We start from the raw sequence: 20,991 nt of genomic DNA on the forward strand, positions 1-20,991 counted from the left end.
TTGGGGGGCAGCCGCCAGCCTTCCCGCCCCGCCCATGGGACTTGATCCCTCCCCGAGCAACTGCCAAAGCCTGCTACCCACAGATGGCAGACAACACTTCAATTGTATAAAATCGTCTTTAATTGAGAAAGCATGGAGTGGAGACTGGTCCCCTGGGAGCAGAGCCTTTTTGGGTACCTAACACCCAGCTGAGGTAAAGCAAGTTCTATTCAGTTAGAAGCTGGAGGGGTGTATGAGGTCTAGAGACCAAGAGGCCCTCACCCTCCTTGGCCTGACCTGTAAGGGAGAAGGGTGGGACTTATTGCTGAATTGGTGTCTCCTCATTTGAGGGGGGTCAAAGCTATGTCCCATTTGTCTTTTTTATTCTAGACCCATTACCCTAAAGACCTCAGCTTTAAAGGGGACCTGGAAGGAATCCCTGCTGAGGTAGCTAAGTGTTCATGTCCCCCCCAACCCAGGCACAGGTCCAGTCATGCCATGGTTCTGGCCACTTTCCCATCCTAGCTGCCCTTCTATGAGCCAGGGATTCCTTCCAAAACTCCTCTGCCCTTCCTCAGCCTCTGTTCCCTGGCAGGACCCCAGCTGAATTGCAGGAGCTAGAAACTGCATGTAAAAAAATAAGGTTAGCATTCTATAGGAAGAATAAGATTTTTGGAAAATTGTCTAGGGAAAACAAGAAGTGGTTCTTGATCCATCCAGAACTTAGTTCTTTGTGAATCATAGCTGGGTCCTTTCCAGAGCTCCTGCTGAACAGGTATCACTAGAGAAAGTGGGAGCGTGGGTCTAGAACTCTTACTCTAGAGCAATAACATGCCTATATAGGCTCTAGTTCCATCCTAGAGGGAAGGGCTGAGAGTCGTGGTCTGTGTCCTAGAGCTGAGATTTAGAAGGAAGTATGGCTCCGTATGTGTCTAGAACACCACGCTCTAGAATTGGGTGTCTCTGGGGTAAGAAAGTTAAACCTGTGGTGATCTGAGACTGGCCCAATTCAGGCCGAGACCAACAGCTGGACAGAGCCCAAATCCAGCCTCTCTCTAGTTGGAAACCAGGGGTCCATCTGGGTGAAGGACAGAAGCCTGATGGATCCAGAACAGAGCCTGGCAGCATGTCTGTGTTCCAGCACAGACCCTGAGTGCAGAAATGGCCCTGGCTGGGGTGCCTGGTGTTCCAGAACCTGTCTGGAACAAGGCAAAAGGTGGAGCAGTGAAAGAAGGAAACTCATCCTGAGCTCCAGTGGACCTATAAATCTATGGCTTGGTGGCCATGAAGAGGGCAAAGGGCTCCAGGAACTGGCTGAGCCCGGTGTGGGGAAGATTTATGCCCTGGTTTTGTCAGCTTTGGAACCCCCCGCGCCATCTCAGGAAAAGGCTTTGGAGGGTGTGAGTGTGGAAGGAAAGAAGTGATCAGCCAGGACCATTTTCAGACATCCCCCTCTCTGACCCCTTTCCCGGGCCCAAGGATCTAAGGGTCTCAGCAGCCCCGGAGGTCATGGCTGGCCCCTAGGCTCCCTCAGGGTAGAGCACCTGGTGGGACCTGGCTGCTCAGGGCATGAGTGTGGCAGCAGGGGTGACAGAAGCAGGGCTGGGAGACAGGCTGTGGTGGTGGCGAGTGCAGGGAGCCTCCAGTCCGGGGACTACATGGCAGGGGGCAGGGGGACTGGAAGGGGAGGTCTCAGGGACACTGTGGAGAGAAGGCTCCCGGTACACAGCCACTGTGATGGGGAGAGAGAGGAGCAGGAAGGAGAGTTAGGCACCAAGAGAGCTCTGAAAGGGCTCCCTTCCCCTACACTCCTCCTCTGGGAACCCACAGAAGGAGAGCTTCCCAAACCTCCAAAGGCCAAAGCCTTCCTGGCTTGACCTGTCATAGCATGTGTCCTCTTAAAACACTTATAACCCCTTAGCTGTGTGTCACTAAATGTCCATGTCAAGGTCAATACCGTCCCATGTGGTCCACCTCTTCCCTGGGGGTCCATACTCACCCTCCAGGAGCTTGGGCACAAAGTGGGCGGCTGCCTTGGTCTTCTTGACTCGATTTCCCTTCATGACTCGGCCCTCCTTGTCCAGGCCCAGGTACCAGGCCCGGCCAGAACGACGCTGGCGATAGAGAGCAGAGGCGTACAGGACATAGTAATTCTCAAAGACGCACTCCTTAAAGCGACACTCAGCTGTGAAATGTGGCTGAGGAGACAAAGACCCAGAAAGGCACACACAGACAGAAAGACAAAAAGACACATCACTGAACAGAAGGGAGCCCTGGGAAGAACAAGGCAGGATATAATCCATACGTTTGAGACTGGGAGAGCCAACTTCTGAGTCCACTCAGGAACTGGGAGAAAGGGAGGATGAGGAAGAGTCTGGTGGCCCCCGAGGGGGGCCTGGGATAAGAAGATAACTTCTCTCTGCTCCACTCCCAGCCTCTCACCATCCAGGGGACCTGGAGGGAATTTCTGCTTGGAGGAGTTCCTGAATCCTTCCCCAGTATCCTGACTCTGGGGAAGTGAGTAATAATGAGGTCTAGAGGAGGTTGGAGAAGACACAGGGGTCCTAAAAGGTTGAAAGAGTTGGACATTCAAAGAGCCTGGAGGTATTTAGGAGGCTATTCGAGGAGAACGGGTTGGAGGGACACTAGAGGAGGTGTTTGGGAACGGGCAGTGAGGATAGGGTGTCGGCAAGAGCTGGAGCGAGAGGAAGCCCTGAGCTGCAAAATATCTGTAGTTGGGAAGGCTGTAGCTGGGGGAGTCCCCTGACTCCAGGCCACTCTGCCCCCTTGTCTCACCGAGCTGTAGAGCAGCCCCTCAGCGTTCATGGCCATGTAGTGACCCAGCTTGGCACTCTGGATGGTGACTACACGGAGCCCCACAGGGATCAGGTTGAAGTGGGCTGGGGGTGGAGAGAAGGGGTATCAGTACCCCAAGCCTCCAATCCCCATCTGAGCCCCCCCCTCAATTCTGGTCCCAGTTCTACTTCTTCCTTTGCGGGGTCAAAGAGCCAGACTGAAAACAACAGAACCTGAAGCCACAATAGGACTGTCATCTCCTATGTCTGCGCTCCCCCTTCCCATCCAGCAGCTGGCTTCCCCTCTCACTGAAAGAGCTGGTGTCCTCTGGGGTGCCCTGGATGCTCCCATCGGGATTCGCCTGGAGGTAGAAACCCTGGCGGCAGAACAGTTTGGTGACGATGCCTTTGAGCTGAGGCTCTGGAGAGAGAGACATTCATCTTGGAACATGACATCTTTGTTCCCAGAAACATTGCTACACTTTGCGGGATCAGAGGAGAAAGAAAGGAGGATGGAGGGAAGGAAGAGGGTCCCACGGCTCCAGCTCCCTGACTCTCTAAACAAGCTCTCTCCCACCTCTCTTTGACTCCAGAGGAAACTGGGGTGTGGGTCCCTTCTGCTTCCTCTAACCAGCTTTCAATTTAATTGATTGAAATTTATTTAAAGGCTTAATTCCTACTCTACAGCTCAACCAGAATGGGGGGGGAGGGGAGAAGAAGGAAGAGGAAGGGGAGAGATACATGGAAACGCAGAGGACAAAGGGAGACAGGCAGAGCTGCTGAAGGGGCAGTGTGTTTGCGAATGTGGGGGGCATTAAGGTGACCCCAGGGTAGGGGCGCCCCCTCAGGAGTGGGGGTGGGGCTGGGCCTGACGCTGACTCAGCACCTGCTGCTGCGGCTGCCGCTCTCTTCGCACGGGCCTCGCCTTGGCTCAGCGCCGGCCTGTCTGACACTGACCCATCTGTCTGTCTGTCTGTCTGTCATTCTGCTGGCTCGCGGGGGCCCAGCCCTCCCTGAGGCTCAGCCTCTCCCCTTCAGCCAGGTAACCCGCCTGGGATGGGGGATATTCGGTACCAAACCAAGGAAATGGGGGAGGGGGCCAGGGAGCTGGTGAGACAGGCTGACTCACGTGGGGGCTGGGTCCCACTCAAAGGGTGGGCTGCGGACCGTACCACTGCGGAGGGCCGGCGGCGGGGGGAGGAGGACGCCAGCGGGGGGTGGGGGGTCTCCCCCTAGGGGAGCTGGGAGCGAGCAGGAGCGAGGCCAGAGGGACTTCCCGCTTGTCGCACCTGGACGGGGACCACAGGCTAACCCTCACAACTCTCCTCCCCCGGCGCTTGCGGCCGAGTTCCCGGTACCCCCTCGTAGATGGTACGACCCCCAGTCTCCGTGCGGGTATCCAGCCGTGTAGTGTGTCTCTGAGTTCCTCGCGGCAGAGGGTCCCCTGAGCCCGTGGGACCCTATTTCTGAGTCGCGTAGGCGGTCATGGGGGAGTGCCCAGCTCCCTTCTTGAAGTGCAGGTCACGGGAGGAGGGCGCACAGAGGGGCGGACTGGCGAGGTAGCTGCAAGGACACCCGGGGGAGAGCTGGGGAGATTGGTACCGAGCCAGGCAAGCTCGGCGAGGAGGAACGGAGCCAAGGCTCGGAGGAGCGGGAGAACCGGGGCGGGGGCGGGGCTGCCGGAGCCGCAGAAACCCTCGGGGTGACCCAGGCGTCCGGAACCCCCAGACCCCTCCGCTCGGCATTGAAGGAATCGCGAGAGACCGCACGTAGGCAGAGGATGGTGGGGGTGGGGACTCCTGTGTTGGGAGGTGGGGCGAGCGGGAGCTGCCAGGCTTCGGGGCACCAGGCTTCGGGGCACCAGGCTTAGCCCCTCAAGCCTTCCCCTTGCCCTCGAAAGCAAGGAGACTCGGGGTTATGGGCGAGAGAGAAGGGAAACTGAGGCATCGTCTGGCCGAGAGTTTGTGGTCCAGGCCCACCCCCTTTCAATTTCGGGGAGCCCCCGTCAGTCGGGCCCCGCTCTTCCGAGTCCCTGGCCTCAACCTCCCAGGCAAAGAGACCCCCGGCCCGGAGACCCCGCCCCAGCCACTCACCCGGGCAGCGGTCCGGCCGCGCGGGCCGCCCCCCGCACAGTCGCACCTTGGACAGCAGGATGAGGAGCTGCTTCTGGCAAAGGGACTTGGTGCCGCGGGGACACGCGCGCCGCTGCGCCGACACGGGCCGGCTGCCCCCGGGCTCGTGGACCTCCCGCTTCTGCCGGATCAGGCTGCTGGCCAGTGCCGCCATGGCGCCCCGGGAGGAGACACCCCAAAACCGGCAGGCTCCCGGAGCGCGCTGGGGCCCCCCCGGAGAAGCCCGCTAGCTCACCAGGACATGCTCTTGACTCTCCGGTCCGACTCGCCGCCTCACCCACGGGACCTGAGGATAAGCCCTAGACGACCCCCACCCCAGGCACCAGCTCCCACCCTTGGGCCTCGTGCTAGCTTCACCAGACCCAGCAGCCTATGTACCTCTCAGTTGACCCCACCCTCGACCTTTGCCCCCCACAGAAAACTCCCCCTTCTCTGATCTCCAGTGTCCCTGTCCCCCACTAACACTATCCCAAAGCCAAGACCCTCAAATTTTCCAGGATGTGGTTCCAATATCCCCAGGCACCTTTCCACCCTATTTCCGGGCCCTGCACTCCTGCCAAAGCCACTCTTGTAATTTTAAGGGTGTGGGTCCTTAGCTTTGGGGATATTAGCTCACCCCACCCCTGCTGGGTGCTGCCAGTGTCTAGGAAGAACCCAACCTTGGTGTCTTTTCCTTTGCCACCCTCTAACTGAAGAATCCCCCACTTTTTTTCACTGAAATCCCCAAAAAACTACGCCTTGAAATATCCAGACTCTCGCCTATCAGCAAGAAGAGGTTCCCAGACCCTGTCTCTGGACGATACCGCTTTTTACCAAGTCACCCCCATTTCTAGTGGCACAGCGTTGCAGCTGCTGAGCCCCTTTCCTCACCTTGTTACCATCCACTCCTTTTGAAGTCACCTCCAAGTCCGCCCTTCCTAGTGGTTACACCAGGTGGTTGTCTGGAGGGCCCTCTGTCACCTCGGAATAAGGAGCATAGGTTTTCGGCTTTTTTGTTTTTTTCTGGCAGCCCCTAATTTCCTCGGGGACAGCTGGTGCTGTTTAGATCCCACGCCCTCCAATCCAACCAGCCCCCCGAGAGAGGAGTGCACCCACGTTGTCACGGGTCCCCAAATGTGAACAGACCCGCTATAAGTCAGAGCGCATCAGAGCTTTCTGCGACAGGGCTTCCTTGTCCTCCCCGGGACTGCCTGTAGCACCCCCTCTTCCTTCCCCGACGCCCCTCAACCTGTCCTGTCTTGTCGATCCGGGGAAGGCTGGCGCTGGCTCCGGTTCCAGGCTCCTCCCTCCCTGTACCCCGCAAGCGGAGCTTCCCCCACGCTCGGCTAGGCGTCCCGGACCCCAGGAAGGAGTGAGGGTGTCTCCGCAGAGCGCCCTAGTCTGGCCAAGTGAGCACTGGGCCTGGCGGCTGGACCAAGCGGAGCGGCGGCAGCGGCGGCAGCGGCGGCAGCGGTAGCGGCTGTGGGAAGCTGAGGCGGCGGCGGCGACAGCAGCTCCCCCCTCCTCCGGAGAGCCGGCCCGGGGGCGGGGCAGGGGGCGGAGACGCCGGGAAAGGGGGGGCGGTGAAGCTGGGCGGGCGGAACCCCGGGGTTCCTTGGAGGCAGGGAGTGGCGACGGTCTTAGAGGCAGGCGGAGCCGAGGCAAGGCCGCATGTCTCGCATGTGTCGGGGTTCAGAGGAGTGACAAGGAGGCGACTCCACTGAATGGAACTCTGGATGGGGGGAGAGGTTGGGCTTAGATAGATGGAATGGCGGATGCCCCGAGAATGGAGAAAGGGACCCTACTGCCCGGGATGGAGGACAGAACTGGATGAGGAAGGTGGGGGGAATAAATGAAGAGAGAGCGGTGGTGGTGAGGTCTAGCCTGGGGTGAAATCCGGCCTCCTTAATGCCTCTGCTTTTGTGTGAGACAAATTGGTCAGTCCCTGGTCTCCATACCTTTCTCCTTTACACGTTTTTTCAGCAAATATATTACCCCCATCCCTATTGACTCCTAAGAGAAAAGACCATAAGAACTGGTGGGAGATGGATGCCAGAGGCTGCACCGGAGTGGGAGGGGTGCTGGCCACAGATTTGGAAAGTGGAGAGGCCAGAATGGAACGACCTGTGCCAGGGATGGGGCGGGAAGGAAGCGGAGGAACCGGCGAGGAGGCCTTCTAGAACGGGCTCTTCGGGCCCAAGGCACTCAGCCTGTCTCCCAGGTGAGGGGAGAGCAGTCCCCTCCACATCCCGCTGGCCAACAGAAACACATTCCAGGTTAGTAGGAACAGCGTCTTTAATGGGCCCCGCCTCCCACGCCGGCTAAGCCGCCCCCCTTGCGTGCAGCCTTGGCCTCTTCCACAGCGGCGCGCAGGGCGCAAGCAGGGTCCCTGCGAAGCAGGGCCAACGCCCCGAGCAGCGAAGCGGCGCCGTCCCCCGCACGGTGCTTTTGGCCACTCAGAAAATAGTGGGGCAGCGTCCCGGCCTCGAGCACCCGGCCCAGCTCATCCAGCAGCCCGAGGCAGCAGGCGCCCGCATTCTCGGGTCGCGCCAGATAGAGCGCGGGCAGCCGCTCGCACGCCCAGTAGAGCAAAGTCCGCAGGAGGTAGGGCGCCGCGACCCTAGTCCCGGCCACCAGCGGGCGCAGCAGCTCCTGGGCCGCCGCGTGCGCTTGCAGCAGGGGAACGGGTATGCGCGACTTGAGCGCCAGCTCTTGGCGGGCGAAGCAGAGCTGCCAGCCGGAGGCGTCCGGCCGCTCTGTGCCGCCGCCGCCGGGCACCAGGTAGAAGGAAGACGACTCCGAGGCCAGCGGGCCGGCCCACGAGTGGCTCCGAGCCCCCTGGGGCCAGCCGGCCACGGACACCACGGGGATCAAGTCGAAAAGCAGGAGGCGGCGCGGGGGCCCGGGCGTAGCCAGGAGGATGGTGGTGACCCCCGCGTGGCGAGCTGCGTGGACCAAGCGCGGGGCACCCGGGACCGGAAACAGGGACTCAGCGACCGCAGCCAGCGAAGCAAAGAACCAGGCAGCCACCTGGGCGGGGCACAATGTGGGCCATGCCTCCGGAGCCTCCGACGGCTGTGGCACTGGGCTAACGTCGGCTGCTTTGGTGACGTCACCATTCGGTTTTTTCAGTGGTGAGGGAAAGTCAACATCGGTTACGTCTTGTTGAGGCAATTCTGGCACTGAAACATTACTAGGTGAGTTTTCCAAAGACTCGTGTGCCTCAGGCTCAGTGACGTCACCGTGTAGCTGGTCCACGGAGATTTGCGGATCCTTGGGAGTTTCTTTGCTTTGGGCTGGGTAGATCGAATCACGTCCTCCTGGGACTGGGGGTCCTAGGCAATCCTGCCATGCCTCCCGGACCGGGGTTCCGCGTACCTGCTCTGGGAGGAAGAGCCTTGCGTAACAGGATCCCACGTCCGGTTGCAGCTCCTGCCCAGTGCCATCTAGCGAAAGCACGGGCACCAGGAGTGTGAAGCCGGCGTCGTAGTGAGGTCCCCGAGCGTAGGGACCTAGAGCCGCAGGCCCCAGATCCAGGGAGCCCTCGCGAATCCCGCCACGAAGCAGCAAGAGCTCTGCCTGAGGAGGAAAGCGAGGGTCCCGGCGGTGAACGAGACCTAAGGAAAGAGAAGGGATCGTAAAGGCGTGATCCAGAGCCGGGGCGGGGTGAGGCGGAGCTGAGAGCTGCAAGTTCCCGAAGGCTGGGAGGGTTACTTACCAAGCAAAGAGAAAACAAAGTCCTTGGCCTGGAGGAGATCTGGTCCTGGCTTGGGACCTTCACTCCAGCTCGCCTGCACACCCAGCTCCTGGATCAGCTGGGTTAGTTCTTGCAGCTGCGCCCCAGAGCAGAAGTCGATGTCCGTGAGCGGCCGGGCTGGGGCTGGGGGCGGTGGGCCCCACCAGGGAGCACTCCCCCAGACCGCGGAAGCCATATGGCTCTGTCGTTTGGGGGCTAGGAAATACACAGACGGGAGGAAGCCCAGACGGGCCGTTCCTTTTGCTGCGGAAAACTGGCCCCCGTTCTTTTCTCTTCCAGAGGCCGAGGGTTCCCAAGACACAGTCCGCCAATGGGTCTGCAGACGAAGGGCCCTAAATTTAGTTTTGAAAGCGAACAAATAAATGCCTCCTCCATCCTTGCCCTTTTCTCATATGCTGGTCCCCGCCCCCATGGAACGGTTCACCTGACTCAGCAGGTAGAAAGTAGCTGTTTGGCCCCTCCTAAGGAATGCAATAGCCTCCTTCGCTGCCCCTTGTCTACGTCCCCTTACCTCTTTTTCAGAAGAGACTAGTGGTTTGCGGCTTCCCTCTTAGGGTTAGCTACAAAGGCTGGGAAGAGGATGGATAGGAAGATTCAACAGGTAACTTCTTCCTGCTGCCTGCAAGGCCACACCCCTAAATTATAACCACGCCCCTTTCTGGAGACTGTCGGGGTGGTTCCGGACCAGCCCGGCCTCCAGTCAGAGTTCAATCACTCCTTTCGCTCTGCAGAGATCTCGCGGCTATCCTGGGAGTTGTAGTTTGTCTTCAAAGCTACCAGGGCGTTGGGACCACGCCCCCACATCCTTTCCTGTTCCGTTGAAGTAGTGCCTGATGGAAGTTGTAGTTTCTATGGAGATAAACTATTCTGTGTCTTTATGATAAACTATTCTGTGTCTTTACAAGGCCAGGTCAACCGCACAAACACTCCTTGGGGTTAGAACAGAGGCCTAATAGGATGGATCTGAATAACAGTAATGAGGGGCATACACTAGGGCATGCGGAGAAATAGGGGACTCTACATCTCACTTGGGAGTAGAGGCGCCCTGGTCATTTGAATCTAGAAGGGTTCTTGCGTGCAATTATAACTTCATATAGAGATGAGACTGCAAGCCTAGAAAGGTTGCACATGACTTGCCCAAGGTCGGAGCTGAGCCAGAGAGGTGTTGGAAATGGGCTCTCCAGCTGGGATGTATCTCCTTGGAATCGGTGGTGGTAACGTTACACAAGAACACACCGATAGTGTGCACGTAGTGACCCAGGGATGGACATCTGACTCAGGGAAGGGACATATTAGTGTTGCCCACCTCAGACACACAAGTGGTGGCAGGGAAAACACTTTGGAATCTCGCAGCTTATGTGTGTATACAGAAGAGTTATCAGGACTGAAAATCAAGTCCAGAGGAAACCCCAGCTGGGCTAGGGCAGGGCAATGAAAAATTATCAGGGGAAGGAAATGGCTTTCAGCGACCAGTGCTATCATGGACATAGCTTAAGTCCAGGACGAAACTAGGAGCCAGAATAATAGGACAGAAAGATAGGACACCAGAGACACGCTCACAGATTAGACCAATGCATACTGGACCAGGAATTCTTACATTCCTTTCTCCCAGGGGTCTGTCTCCACAGTGAACTAGGCCTAAGTCCATGGGCAAGAAAATTAAGTGGAGACACTTCGAAAAAATTAGAGGCCTATGAAGGAGGGGACCCTCAGAATCCAGGGCTCAATTTGGAGAGCCTAAAACACAAGGTTTCCTAGTCACTGACAAAGAGAGGTCTTCTCCCTCAGTAACCAAGAGCCCCAAACACAGCCCAGAACGGGGGAGGCAAGTTTCCATACATCTGGTCGTGACCCAAGAGACCAGATGAGGAAAACTGAAGCCTGGGCTCTTTCTCACAGTCTGGGGAAATCAGGCATTGGGTGTCCATCCCTACATCTTACCTCCTCCCCAGAGGGTGGCTTCTGAGCCACCCTAAAAAGAACTAAGTTCTCTGGGCTCTGGGGGAGCTTTAAGATGCCGGGGGTGGGTGACAGGGAAAGGAAAATTGCTCTAAACTCTAAAGCACTGCTCTCCAATAGCATTTTCCATGATGATGGAAATGTTCCAAATCTGTGCCGTCCAATACAGTAGTCACTAGCTCCCTGTGGCTACCGAGCACTTAGAAGATCATGGCACTGAGGAACAGAATTTTTTTTTTTTTTAGCCAAGCCATGGAGCTTGCAGGGTCTGAGTTCCCCGACCAGGGATTGAACACCAGCCACAGCATTGGAAGCGCCAAGTCCCAACAACTGGACCACCAGGGAACAGAGTTGGATGCCAGGGAAATTCTGTTCCCTGAGGAAGAGAATTTTTAACTTTTTAACTTAATTTTTAACAGAATTAATTTTCCTTAATTTTAACTAATTTACATTCTAATAGGCATGTGGCTAGTGGCTACTGTAATTGACAATGCAGCTCTAGGGCCTTGGGGATAACGGATTTAGCTAGACAGCGAAGGAGGGAAAGCAGGGATAGTTTAGGTCCTCATCAGGCCCTGTGGGATGGGGCTGGGGGGGTGGATGTCCTCAAACAACCACAGAACACTTCTCTTGTCTCTTTATTCCTCATGCTTATCTGTCCCCTCTTTTTCTAAGTTTCTCATCACACGCTGATATCCCCACTCCTTGATGGTCTCCGGTGAGTTGTTGGATGTCTCTCGGTGAAGGCGCCTGGAAGACAGAGCTTCGCACTTGTCCCTGCCTGCTCTGAACTGTCTCTGGCGGGCGTCAAAGACCACATGCCCTAGCCGGGTGCCTGACCCAGGACAGTAGGGCTTCCAGCTGGTTTTGGGAGGCGTAGACATCTGGCGATAGTTCTGGCAGGCTGGAGGAACTGTATCCATGGGTTGGTACACCCAGTCTTGGCTGCCTGCTCGCCGGGAGGATGATTGCAGCTCAATCAGTACAGGTACCTCTGAGAAGGTTTGCAGGTCATTGTAGGCCACCTGAGCCTTGGCAGAGCAGGAGTCATGACTGGGTGGGACAGAAGTCCATGGTATGTGCTGCCCTGCATCCTCCTTTCGAGGAACTGCCTCAGATATAAATGACTTTCGGGTCTGATGTGGGCCCAAAACTTGGACAGAGTCAGTTCCTAGAGGGTTCTTGTGGAGGCCAGGATTTGGGATAAGTCATGAGTTGTTATGGAGGCCTGATCTCTTGGATAAGCCAGAGTCTTGAGTAAGGGCTGGACGCTTATGGGGGCCAGGATCTCGATTAATTCCTGAGTCCTTGTGGAAGTTAGGGTCATGGGTATGTTCTGAGCTCCTGTAAATTCCAGCATCTTGGGTAAGGCCACATCTCCTTTTGGCTTCAGTGGCTTGGGTAAGGCCTGGATTCTTATGGAGGTCAGAATCTTGAGTAAGGTCTTGGCTCCTGCAGGCTCCTGAATCTTGGGCATTACCTGTACTCTTTCACATCCAGAATCTTGAGAAGGGCGTGGGATATTATGGAAGCCAGTTTTTTGGGAGAGCTCTTGACTTTTATAGAGTACAGTCTCTTGGTTTCGTTCTAGATTCCTATAGACTCCCGAATCATGCATAAAGCCTGAGCTCCTCTGAATGTAAGAAGTTTGGAGAAATGATGTGTTCTTGTGGAGACCAGAGGGTTGGGTGAGATGTGGGCTTTTAAAGAAACGTCCATCTCGAGTAGAACCTAAGATCTGGGAGCCAGAATCTTGGGTAATGACTGGACTCTTCTGAAGTTCAGAGTGTTGGGAAAGGCTTGGATTCTTGCAGAGGTAAGGGTCTTGGGTAAGGCCTGGAAGCTTGTGGAGGCCTGGATCTTGAGCAAGGTCTGGGTTCTTGTGGAGGCTTGGGTCTTGGATAAGGCCTGGGTTCTTGTGGAGGCCTGGATTTGGGGTAAGGCCTGGGTTTCTGGAAACTCTACAGTCTTTTGAAGGGCCTGGGGTCCTTTGGAAGACAGAGCCTTGGTTGAGGTCTAGACTCTCATGAAGTTCAGGGGGTTGGGGCTGGTTTGGGGTTTGGGAAGTAGTGGATAACTGGGGAGGGATGGGGCCCTGGGGAGAGAGGACAGACTGAGGAGACTTGGAGGTTGGGGGAAAGGTGGGGGTTGTATTAAGGTGGAGGGCTTCTGGTGGTTGCTGTGTTGATGAAGGACAAAGGATCTGGGAGAAACAAGAGGCAGAGAAAGAGTGCATGGTGGAGGCATGGTGCATGGTGAGCTCTGGTCATTCGTCGGAGAATGGAAGCAAGGTTGAGAAGGTGCAGCATCCTTGGAGTACACCAGGAATTTGGGGTAGACTGGAGTCTGGGGGTCCATGTTTCTCTTCTCAGACCTTCAAGGATGGAAGCTACAGAAAGGGAAGGTCTTAGACTGTACAGATTTGTCTTTGGCATCATTTGAGATCTTCCATTCCATATTCCCCAATTCCAGGTAACCCAGTATGGATCCTGTGGAGGGCTTGGCACTGTCCCCACTACATTGCTTCAGTATTTGCTCAGCTGTACCAGAGCTCACCAGACCATGCCCCTCTTGGGGCCTGGAGAGGGTACCCAAGTCCTTTCTGGAATACCCAGAGTTCTGAGGGGGACACACATGGAATAAGTTCTGCTTTACCCTGCGGGCATCATAGACCACATGGCCGGAGGAGAGGCCTTGGCTGAAGGCAGACAAGGTAGAGGGAATAGAGTCTAGGATGGGGGTAGGGGTGGTGGAAGGGACTGGAGTGGTCGTCAGGGACATGACCAGCGCTGGGACAGAGGTTGTGGCAGAGATCGGGACAGGGGCTGGTGTAGGGGCTAGGGCAGGAGTAGTAGCAGGGGCAGAAGTTGGGGGAGGGACCAGAGTGTTGGCATGGGTATAGGTCAGATGAGCATGGGTCAGGGTGCAGACAGAAGTGTGGCCCAGGGACTGGGCTGAGGCATGTGAGGGGGCCTGGGCTTGGGCCTGGGCTGGGGTATGGGCTGAGGTATGCTCAGGGCCATGGACCTGGGCAGGGCTGTGCTCAGGAGTGAGGGCTGGGGAGGGGGTCTGGGCCTGGGGGGTGGTGTGCTAAGGGGGGTGGAATGTGGAGCAAGTCTGGGCCTGAGGTGGGGCGTGTTCAGAGGGGTGGGTGGAAGAGAAGTTCTGGGCCTTGGCAGGAGTGTTCCCAGTGGGGTGCACTAGGGAGAAGGCCTGGGCCTGGGCGGAAGTGTGCTCATGGGCGTGGCCTCGGGAGCAGGTCTCGGCATGGGGGGTGCTGTGCTCAGGGGGTTGGGCTGAGGAGAAGGTCTGGGCCTTGGAAGGAGCATGCGCAGGGAGCTGAACTGGGGGGCGGGTCTGGGCCCGGGCTGGGGCCTGGGCTGGGTCATAGTCTGGGGTCTTAGTCTTGCTCTCTTGGGGCAGGTGGAGTGGAACCACGTCCACCTTGCTCATCCTGAGGAGCTTAGAAGATGTCTCTTACCTGGAGTAAAAGGTGGCTTGGGACTTTAAGGCTGTGACCGGAGGGGCGTCCCCAGCTCCCACTACCCCCTCCTTCCACAGTCCCCGTGGAGCCTCCGTGGAAGCCCCAGCCTGTCCACACTGAGGTGGCATCCAGCAGCACTTAGAAGCCTTCTCATCATTTGTGTCTGGTATCCAGGAGTCAAGGTGGTTTGGGTGCCCGAGCAGGAAGCTTGGGCGATGGCGGAAACAGGAAGAAACTCTTGAGCACAGGTTCTTGGGATCCACAGAGCAGCGCATGCACATGCGACGGCTACCTACACAGCTGGCTTGCTTGTCTGTGGGGAAAGGCGAGATGGGACAGGGCCTGGGTTCCTGAGGGGCTGAGAATCAAGGCAGGGATAGAAGAAAGGGGACAGGCCCACATCCCCTGAGCCCACGCTGGCGCCCACTCACCTTTGGGGAAAATATAGTGGAAAAGTGCCCGCAAGGATCTCTTCAGGTGCCTCCAGAGCTGAGGGAAGCAGGGGAAGGGGGAGGCCGGGAGCAGGGTGAGCCCTGAAATCCAACCCTTGTCCGGCCACACCCCAGCAGCCCTCCCACCTCAGCCCCTTCAAGACCCCAGGGCTCCCCCAACCCCGCTGCCCACATCCTGCCCTGACCAGAGTCACCACTTTGATCTCCACGTTGAGAAAGATGAAGCTGACCAGGATCAGAAGAATTGAGCCTCCTAGGTCCTGGCATTTCCTGGGGTTGGCGCCAGAGCACAGCTGGGCTCGGTAGTGGGTTTGCTCACCCATGGTCAGGGGTCCCAGGACTGCCTGGGCCCCCTGGCCTCCATATATTCACTGGGAGCCATGGCATTCCCTGGTTACCAGGGTCAGGTAAGCTGAGCCTGGACAGTCAAACAGGGCCCGGAGGCTGGCACACCTCCCCTCGAGCGGTCAATCATTCGCTCACCGCCCACTGACTCACTTGTTCAAATGACACATTCCATCTCTTGGCCCCTCCTGAGACTAGGAAGACCTTGGCCTCAGAGCCCTGTGGAAGGCCTGGCTGGAGTCCAGAGCCTCAGCCTTCTTCATGCCCTTCACTGGGCGTGGAGCTGGACCTGCCCACATGTGGAACCTCCCAGTTTGGAAGCAGCTTCTTGTATGAGGCTCTTTGGGGACAGGGACAGCTGAGACACAGAGGAGGTGCCCAGAGACCGGTGGTTTGGAGTCTGCAGCTACAGATCTACTTAGTGCATGGTATAGGACCAGGAGGGGCCTGCTGGCAGGACTGTGGCCACTAAACCAAGGGGACCCTCAGGCCAAGAAGGGGACACTGGCTTCTTATTGCAGGAAGCCAAGGGCAGGGACCCAGGCTGGCAGAAGGAGTGGCGCTTCCAAGCCACAGACCACCAATGTTTCCTGGACTCTGGTGCTCTTTCTTCCTCTCTCTATGCCCTGCCACCCCCCGCCCCCGCCCCCACTTGCTGCTGGTCAGTTCATTTTCCCAGTCTGGCTCCCATGCAGAGAGGGCCTCGAGGCCGAGGTGGAAGGTAGCAGCGAGTTGGCCCGCGCTTGGCTTCCTGCACTTACCGCTTCAGCTCCAGGCTGTCATACACCTGGTAGTTGGCATTGCCCCCGGGGTTCCGGCTGAGTGGCATGAAGGTGGGCGGGGGTGGACGGTGCTCGGTAGCCTGGACATCGGGCAGGGGCTGGGAGGGGCGGAGGAGCAGCGCTGAGCTGGGAGCCGGGGCCCGCTGGTACGAGGCCTCGGCCAGCACCGTGAGGGAGGCGGAGGTGGCCAGAGGGCGCCCAACGGGCAGCATCTCCGCCCATTCGGCCGCCCGGCGCCGCACCTCGTGGGGATCCCAGGAGTAGTTCAAGTGTCCCATGGAGGGGTGCGGGACGTGGTTGGGCTGGCTGTGAGCACAGCTGGGGAGGCTCCGTCCGTGGGCCGGGGGGGAGTTGCGCTGCCAGTCTTCGGGCCGGCAGCCCCGAGGCACCAGAGCGGATGGAGGCTCAGAGCCCTCCAGACCACGCCACCGCTGATCCCAGGAGTCATACAGGAGCTGGCCCCTTGAGGGGTGAGTGCTGTGCCCCCCAGGGACCCACGAGGGGTTGGGGGCAGCCGTCGGGGAGGTGGTGGAGACAAGGTCCACTGGTCAGCCTCCATGTTGCCCCAGATGCGGGCTGGTGAGCAGGGGGCCCGGAAGGACTGCAGCCTTAGCTCGGACTTGGCCTCCACACGCTTGGGCATGCGGCGCAGCTCGGGCGACAGGTAGAGACAGGGTGGTGGCAGGCTGGCCAGGATCCCACCCTGGCGGCCCCAGAGGCCCACGTTGGAAGGCAGGCCCATCTGCTGGTAGAGCCCTCCCCAGCACCCCTACGGGTACTTGGGTTGTGGGAAGAAAACGTCATCCTCCTCCTCCAGGTAGGAGTCTGGGTCTTCCCGATCAAAGGAGGGCATCTGCCGCAGCTGTGACATCCCGTGGCTGCGATGCGGCCTACGGAAGCCCGAGCAACTGTAGGGGAATTGTTTGCGGTTCTTCGGCCTCCGCTGGTGGCTGCAGGGGCGGCGGCTGCAGCTGCGGCTACGGTTGCAGAGATGACGGTAGGAGGACGAGGAGTAGCAAGTGGGCCGGGCCATTCTCACTTCCACAGGGTCCAGGGTGCAGTGGATGTGGATGTCTTGGGCCTTGGCTGGAGGATGGTTGGGGGAACTTTCACAAGCCTGCGAGATTTCATCTGGGGGAGGCGAAAGTCCATGAGGGCAGGGCAACTGTCAGAAGAGTTCAGGGTTGGGAACCTGGGGGCCTGGGTTTCTAGGGCCCTGGGAATGGCGGGGGCGGGGTGCCCCCTACCTGTCTTCTGTACTTACTTTTCTGATTAGTCCAATAGATGGTCTTGTCTAAGGAATTCTGGAGCCCATGCCATATCTGGCGTGGGGTGGGGTGGGGTGGGTGAAAATGAAGGCCACGCTCTCTACCCTCATCCCCCCTCCCAGCCAAGACCGTTCCTGCAGACGGAGGTGCAGGCTGCAGCTGGTTCCCACCCTCAGCCCTCTTCACCCCTACTGGTGGTCCCCAACCATTGCTGACCATAGTTGCCATGCTGATCCCAATGCTGACAAGAATGACAAGGCCCAGCAGCAGGAGTAGGAAGTCCTCCGCATTCTGGGTACTTTCTTGGTATTGATGGCAGCACCCCAGGTTGTCATACCAGAGCCGGTTTTCCATGGTGGGGGGGTCCTAGGGCTACCTGGGCCACGGACCGCCCCCTCCCACCACTGGCCCTGACCCACACTGCACTCATGCCAGGACCTGGGGACACCCACCAACAGGTGAGGGAGCATGGTCATAATGAGGCACGTTGCAGGGAGTCACAGTGCGGAGGTGGCCAATCTTTCATCCACTCAGCTGGCCCTTTATGTGGCCATCTCTGCCCTCGGCTCCCACTACATGGAGCCTAGTCCCCAGAGTTCAGCCTGTCCTTCTGTCTCCATGGGGCCTTGCTTAACTTGATTTGCAAGCATGGTTGCTACAGATGAGAGACAGTCTTCAAAGTGACTGGATCATGCATTATAGGATTTCCTCCGTTTCATTGTTCGAGACATTATGGAAGCTTATGTAGCCTGTTGGGATTCCCCACCCACGCCTGCTTGGGGCCAGCAGCGAGGGTGACTAGATGGATGAGTGACAGTTAAGAGTCCCCTCTGGGGTCCCCCCACTGCACCATCCCCTCCTTGTCCTGCCCATTTCCCTGTCATAACCCCTCTATACCCACCATACCTACCCCTTCCTGGCCAGGGGTTGCAGCCTTAGGTGTTGGTGGTCACTGAGCCCACTGGCCCCTTCGCTTCAGAGCAAGGGTTTGCCATCCTTGCCAGAGACCACCCCCAACCATGGTTTCTCTCCTTCCTAACCAACTGCCCTCCCACTGAGCCAACCCTCCCAGTTGAAAAACGGTTAGCTGCTGTCTTAAGAAAACCACATGAAATTCACAAAGCACAAAACAGATATAACTGTTGATATGACAAAAGGAATCTACTATTATAAACCGGGTTCATTGCTGGGGTCTATGAAAGTGGTCCCTGGGGAACCTCAAGTCATTTTGTTTGCACAATGAACATCTCAACAGATATAGAGGAACAGGAAATTCCCGGGAGGTCCAGTGATTAGGACTCCACGCTTTCATTGCTGAGGGCCACTGTTCAATCCCTGGTTGGGGAACTAAGATCCTGCAAACCACACTGCATGGCCAAAAAAAAAAAAAAAAGAAAGAAAGAAATAGAAACAGCCAGTGGACATTTTCCATCAAGACTCCAAACACATAGCAGGTGCTCAATATAGACCCACTTAATGGAATCAGCTTAAAATGATCGATAACGTTAGTCAAATGAAAATGAACAGAGAAGCAGGGTGATTCATAAAAGGCCTATCTGCTCACATTCCAGGAACCCATCTGGTATGGAAGATGAGGTCTAGTCCCTTCGACCTGGCTCCTTGTTCCCAAGTTATGTGCGTGTGTGTGATCCCAACTGTCTAGAAGTAGGTAGAGCCTGGGTTTCCCTGCTGTCCAGTGGATGCAATATTCTGATGAGTTTACATGGGAAACTGAGGAAGGTGGGAGGAGACTCTGATGGGCCAGGCTGACTCAGTAGCAATGGGAATCTACCTGTGGGAGCAGGGGGACGGAGCGTCTGAGGCCATGAAGTTGATCCTTGGTGTCCGTGACCATGAATAAGTCACTTGGCGTCTCTGAGCCTCAGTCTCCTCATTTGTGACATGGAAGTGCTAATCAGAGGAGTGAGGTCACACAGGGCTGTGTGGAGGCAGCCCTTGAGGGTGTCCTCAATATTTTATCCTGCGCTCCAAGCCTTCTCGAGTATACAGGAGCCTTGGGTTCTGACTGGGGAACTGTGAGGGCCTGGTTACCCTCACTCTCAGCCATCCCTCCCCAAAGAAACCAGGGCTTCAGAGGGACCACACCTCACCTGTAGTTACAGCCTAAACCTGGGCTCTGGTAGGAGCCGGACCTCTGAGAGACTGAGGCCATGGGGATGAGGGTCTCCACTCAAGTGCAGTACTGCCTGGGGATCTGGAATGGGATTTGGGGGGCTTCCCTGGGCACTAAAGAACAGAGGAGAGGCAGGTGGGAGCCTTGGAACCAAGAAGGGCCTGGGCAAGGGCTGAGGACAGGGCCTGGTGAGGCCAAGAGGTTGATGAGGGTCCTCAGGGCTCTCTAGGCCCTGTTGCCAGGGAGATCATTTCCTTAGCAACCAGGCTTCTGGGTGCTGTGTGGGCCCTGGCACCCCCCACACCACGACAAACCACCTCCTCTCTTCTTTTTATTCCTCTCCCAGTCACTTCTCTGTCAGGGAACGGTATACCCAGGCATTTCCCGTCCCCTCAGCCGTGCTGGATCCAGAGACCGGTGGGTAATGGTGGGACAGGGCCTCCACCTCCCTGGTCAGCTCCCGCATCTGCCGCCTCACGTCTCTGGCATCATAGACTTCGCGCCCTGAGGAGTGGCACCGGCGGATGTCTGGGACGTGGGCCGGGCCCAGGATGGGTGGCTGGGCTCGCAAGCACTGCTCCTGTTCTGCCTGGGGCACCCCCGCACTGTTCTTGTGGCTCAGGGCCTGAGGGCTGTGGGGCAGGGGGTTAACAGGGTTCACGTAGGCCTCTGGGCCCAGCTCTGACTGCGTCTCTCTTTTGAGCAGCCTTCCCTCTACAGTTTGCTGGAAGTGGATGGTCTGGGTAGGTGGCTCCACAGCATCCTGGGCCCAGGGAGTCCAGAACCCCTGGGTGGACTGAAAGCCTTCCCAGTGCTTGGGGCAATCCCAGTTGTGGGAACAGGTTGTTGTGTGCTGACGTGGGGGCTTCTTGTCATTGCTGTCAGTGTCAGGGGCCCAAGCTACGGGGCGGTGGGCGCGGCGTGAAGAGTCTCGACGGCGACGGCGGCGAGTGGGTGCGGGGGACACAGTCATTTTCACAGGGTCCATGGTGCACCGACGGCAGACTGCAGGGGCGCTCTTCTTCGGGGGCTGGGTCTGCTTCCCAGGTGAGCATAACTTAGAAGCTTCTGTGGATGGGGGACAGGGGAGAGGCTGGTGGGGAGCCTGGCTCCTCCGGGGGTGGAGAGGCAGGGTGCAGGAAGCTATGGTGTCTGAGCAGGGAGAGAGGGAGGGGAAGGGGTCCACTTAAGGTCAGGGCTAGAACACCTGGTTTCTGCCTTTCCTATTCCCCAACCTCCCCATCCTCCACTTACCTTTCTCACAAATAACAGGAAACACTTGGTGTAAGAAGCCACGGAGTCTGTGCCAGAGCTAGTGGGAGAGGACATAGTGACCCCAGGCAGGCCCCGGCCACCCGGCCTGCCCCCCAGCCATCCCGCCAGCACCCTCCCACCCAGCCCCACTCTGACCAGTGTCACCACATTGATGCCAATGTTAATGCAGATGACGAGGCCTAGCAGCAACAGGATGGAGTTGCCCAGGTCCTGGCAGTTGTTGGTGCTGGGGCTGTGACACGAGGCCTCCCTGGGCCGGGGCCACTCAGCCGTGGCCATGGGGGTTCCTGGGGGTTCCACTGTGCCCACACTACCACTGGCCGCCTTCCTGTCCCTGAGGCTCCCGGGAGTAAGAGGGTCACAATGATGTGGGGCTCTCCCTCACAATGTGCCAAGAGTCCTGGGCCTGTGTTTGACCCTCCAGCCTGGGCCAGGGCTTAGCAGAGGCCAAACCCTTCACCTTGCGTGTCTCTCCTGTAGCCAGCCACCTGCACCAACCCATAGGCCCTCTGGCCTGTTTGGTGTCTGTCCCCATCAGCCCCTGCCTGGTCCTCTACGCCAGGCTCTGACCTCTGCACAGACACTGGTCCTGATCTTAACTCCCCAAACAACCCCATTACCAATGACCACCTCACCCCAGCACCCACTCC

The 20,991-nt window shown here is 57.8% G+C and overlaps 5 protein-coding genes across 7 annotated transcripts; all 5 read right to left on the reverse strand.

Annotated features, from left to right (window-relative positions):
- Positions 1–121: 121 nt before the first annotated feature.
- Positions 122–5,093, reverse strand: FGF11 (fibroblast growth factor 11). Of its 2 annotated transcripts, none has more exons than XM_060082024.1 (5): positions 4,868–5,093; positions 3,085–3,195; positions 2,776–2,879; positions 1,979–2,093; positions 122–1,711 (listed from the first exon to the last, which is right to left on the reverse strand). In XM_060082024.1, exons 1-5 carry the CDS (start codon positions 5,058–5,060, stop codon positions 1,542–1,544), a joined length of 693 nt encoding a protein of 230 aa, XP_059938007.1. In that variant the 5' UTR covers positions 5,061–5,093; the 3' UTR covers positions 122–1,541. The 2 variants fall into 2 exon arrangements, with proteins under 2 accessions (XP_059938007.1, XP_059938006.1); XM_060082023.1 differs by having other exon boundaries at positions 1,979–2,177.
- A 1,936-nt stretch (positions 5,094–7,029) lies between these two features.
- TMEM102 (transmembrane protein 102) lies at positions 7,030–9,377 on the reverse strand. Of its 2 annotated transcripts, none has more exons than XM_060082021.1 (3): positions 9,154–9,377; positions 8,604–8,958; positions 7,030–8,502 (listed from the first exon to the last, which is right to left on the reverse strand). In XM_060082021.1, the coding sequence occupies exons 2-3, from the start codon at positions 8,815–8,817 to the stop codon at positions 7,181–7,183; spliced, it is 1,536 nt and encodes a 511-aa protein (XP_059938004.1). In that variant the 5' UTR covers positions 8,818–8,958; positions 9,154–9,377; the 3' UTR covers positions 7,030–7,180. The 2 variants fall into 2 exon arrangements, with proteins under 2 accessions (XP_059938004.1, XP_059938005.1); XM_060082022.1 differs by having other exon boundaries at positions 8,604–8,974.
- A 1,906-nt stretch (positions 9,378–11,283) lies between these two features.
- SPEM3 (SPEM family member 3) lies at positions 11,284–14,860 on the reverse strand. Its single transcript, XM_060082792.1, is given in 7 exon segments — positions 11,284–11,319; positions 11,321–12,093; positions 12,096–12,752; positions 12,755–13,691; positions 13,803–14,398; positions 14,517–14,574; positions 14,723–14,860. Coding segments are annotated over 7 exon segments (3,195 nt in total).
- A 684-nt stretch (positions 14,861–15,544) lies between these two features.
- On the reverse strand, positions 15,545–17,286 carry SPEM2 (SPEM family member 2). Its single transcript, XM_060080789.1, is given in 5 exon segments — positions 15,545–15,633; positions 15,636–16,169; positions 16,172–16,795; positions 16,929–16,986; positions 17,149–17,286. Coding segments are annotated over 5 exon segments (1,443 nt in total).
- Positions 17,287–19,412: 2,126 nt separating this feature from the next.
- Positions 19,413–20,620, reverse strand: SPEM1 (spermatid maturation 1). The gene is made up of 3 exons (XM_060082887.1): positions 20,477–20,620; positions 20,321–20,378; positions 19,413–20,134 (listed from the first exon to the last, which is right to left on the reverse strand). The coding sequence occupies exons 1-3, from the start codon at positions 20,618–20,620 to the stop codon at positions 19,413–19,415; spliced, it is 924 nt and encodes a 307-aa protein (XP_059938870.1).
- Positions 20,621–20,991: the final 371 nt, after the last annotated feature.

Source organism: Mesoplodon densirostris, chromosome 18, assembly GCF_025265405.1.
Source record: "Mesoplodon densirostris isolate mMesDen1 chromosome 18, mMesDen1 primary haplotype, whole genome shotgun sequence".
In the NCBI taxonomy this organism is placed as follows: domain Eukaryota; kingdom Metazoa; phylum Chordata; class Mammalia; order Artiodactyla; family Ziphiidae; genus Mesoplodon; species Mesoplodon densirostris.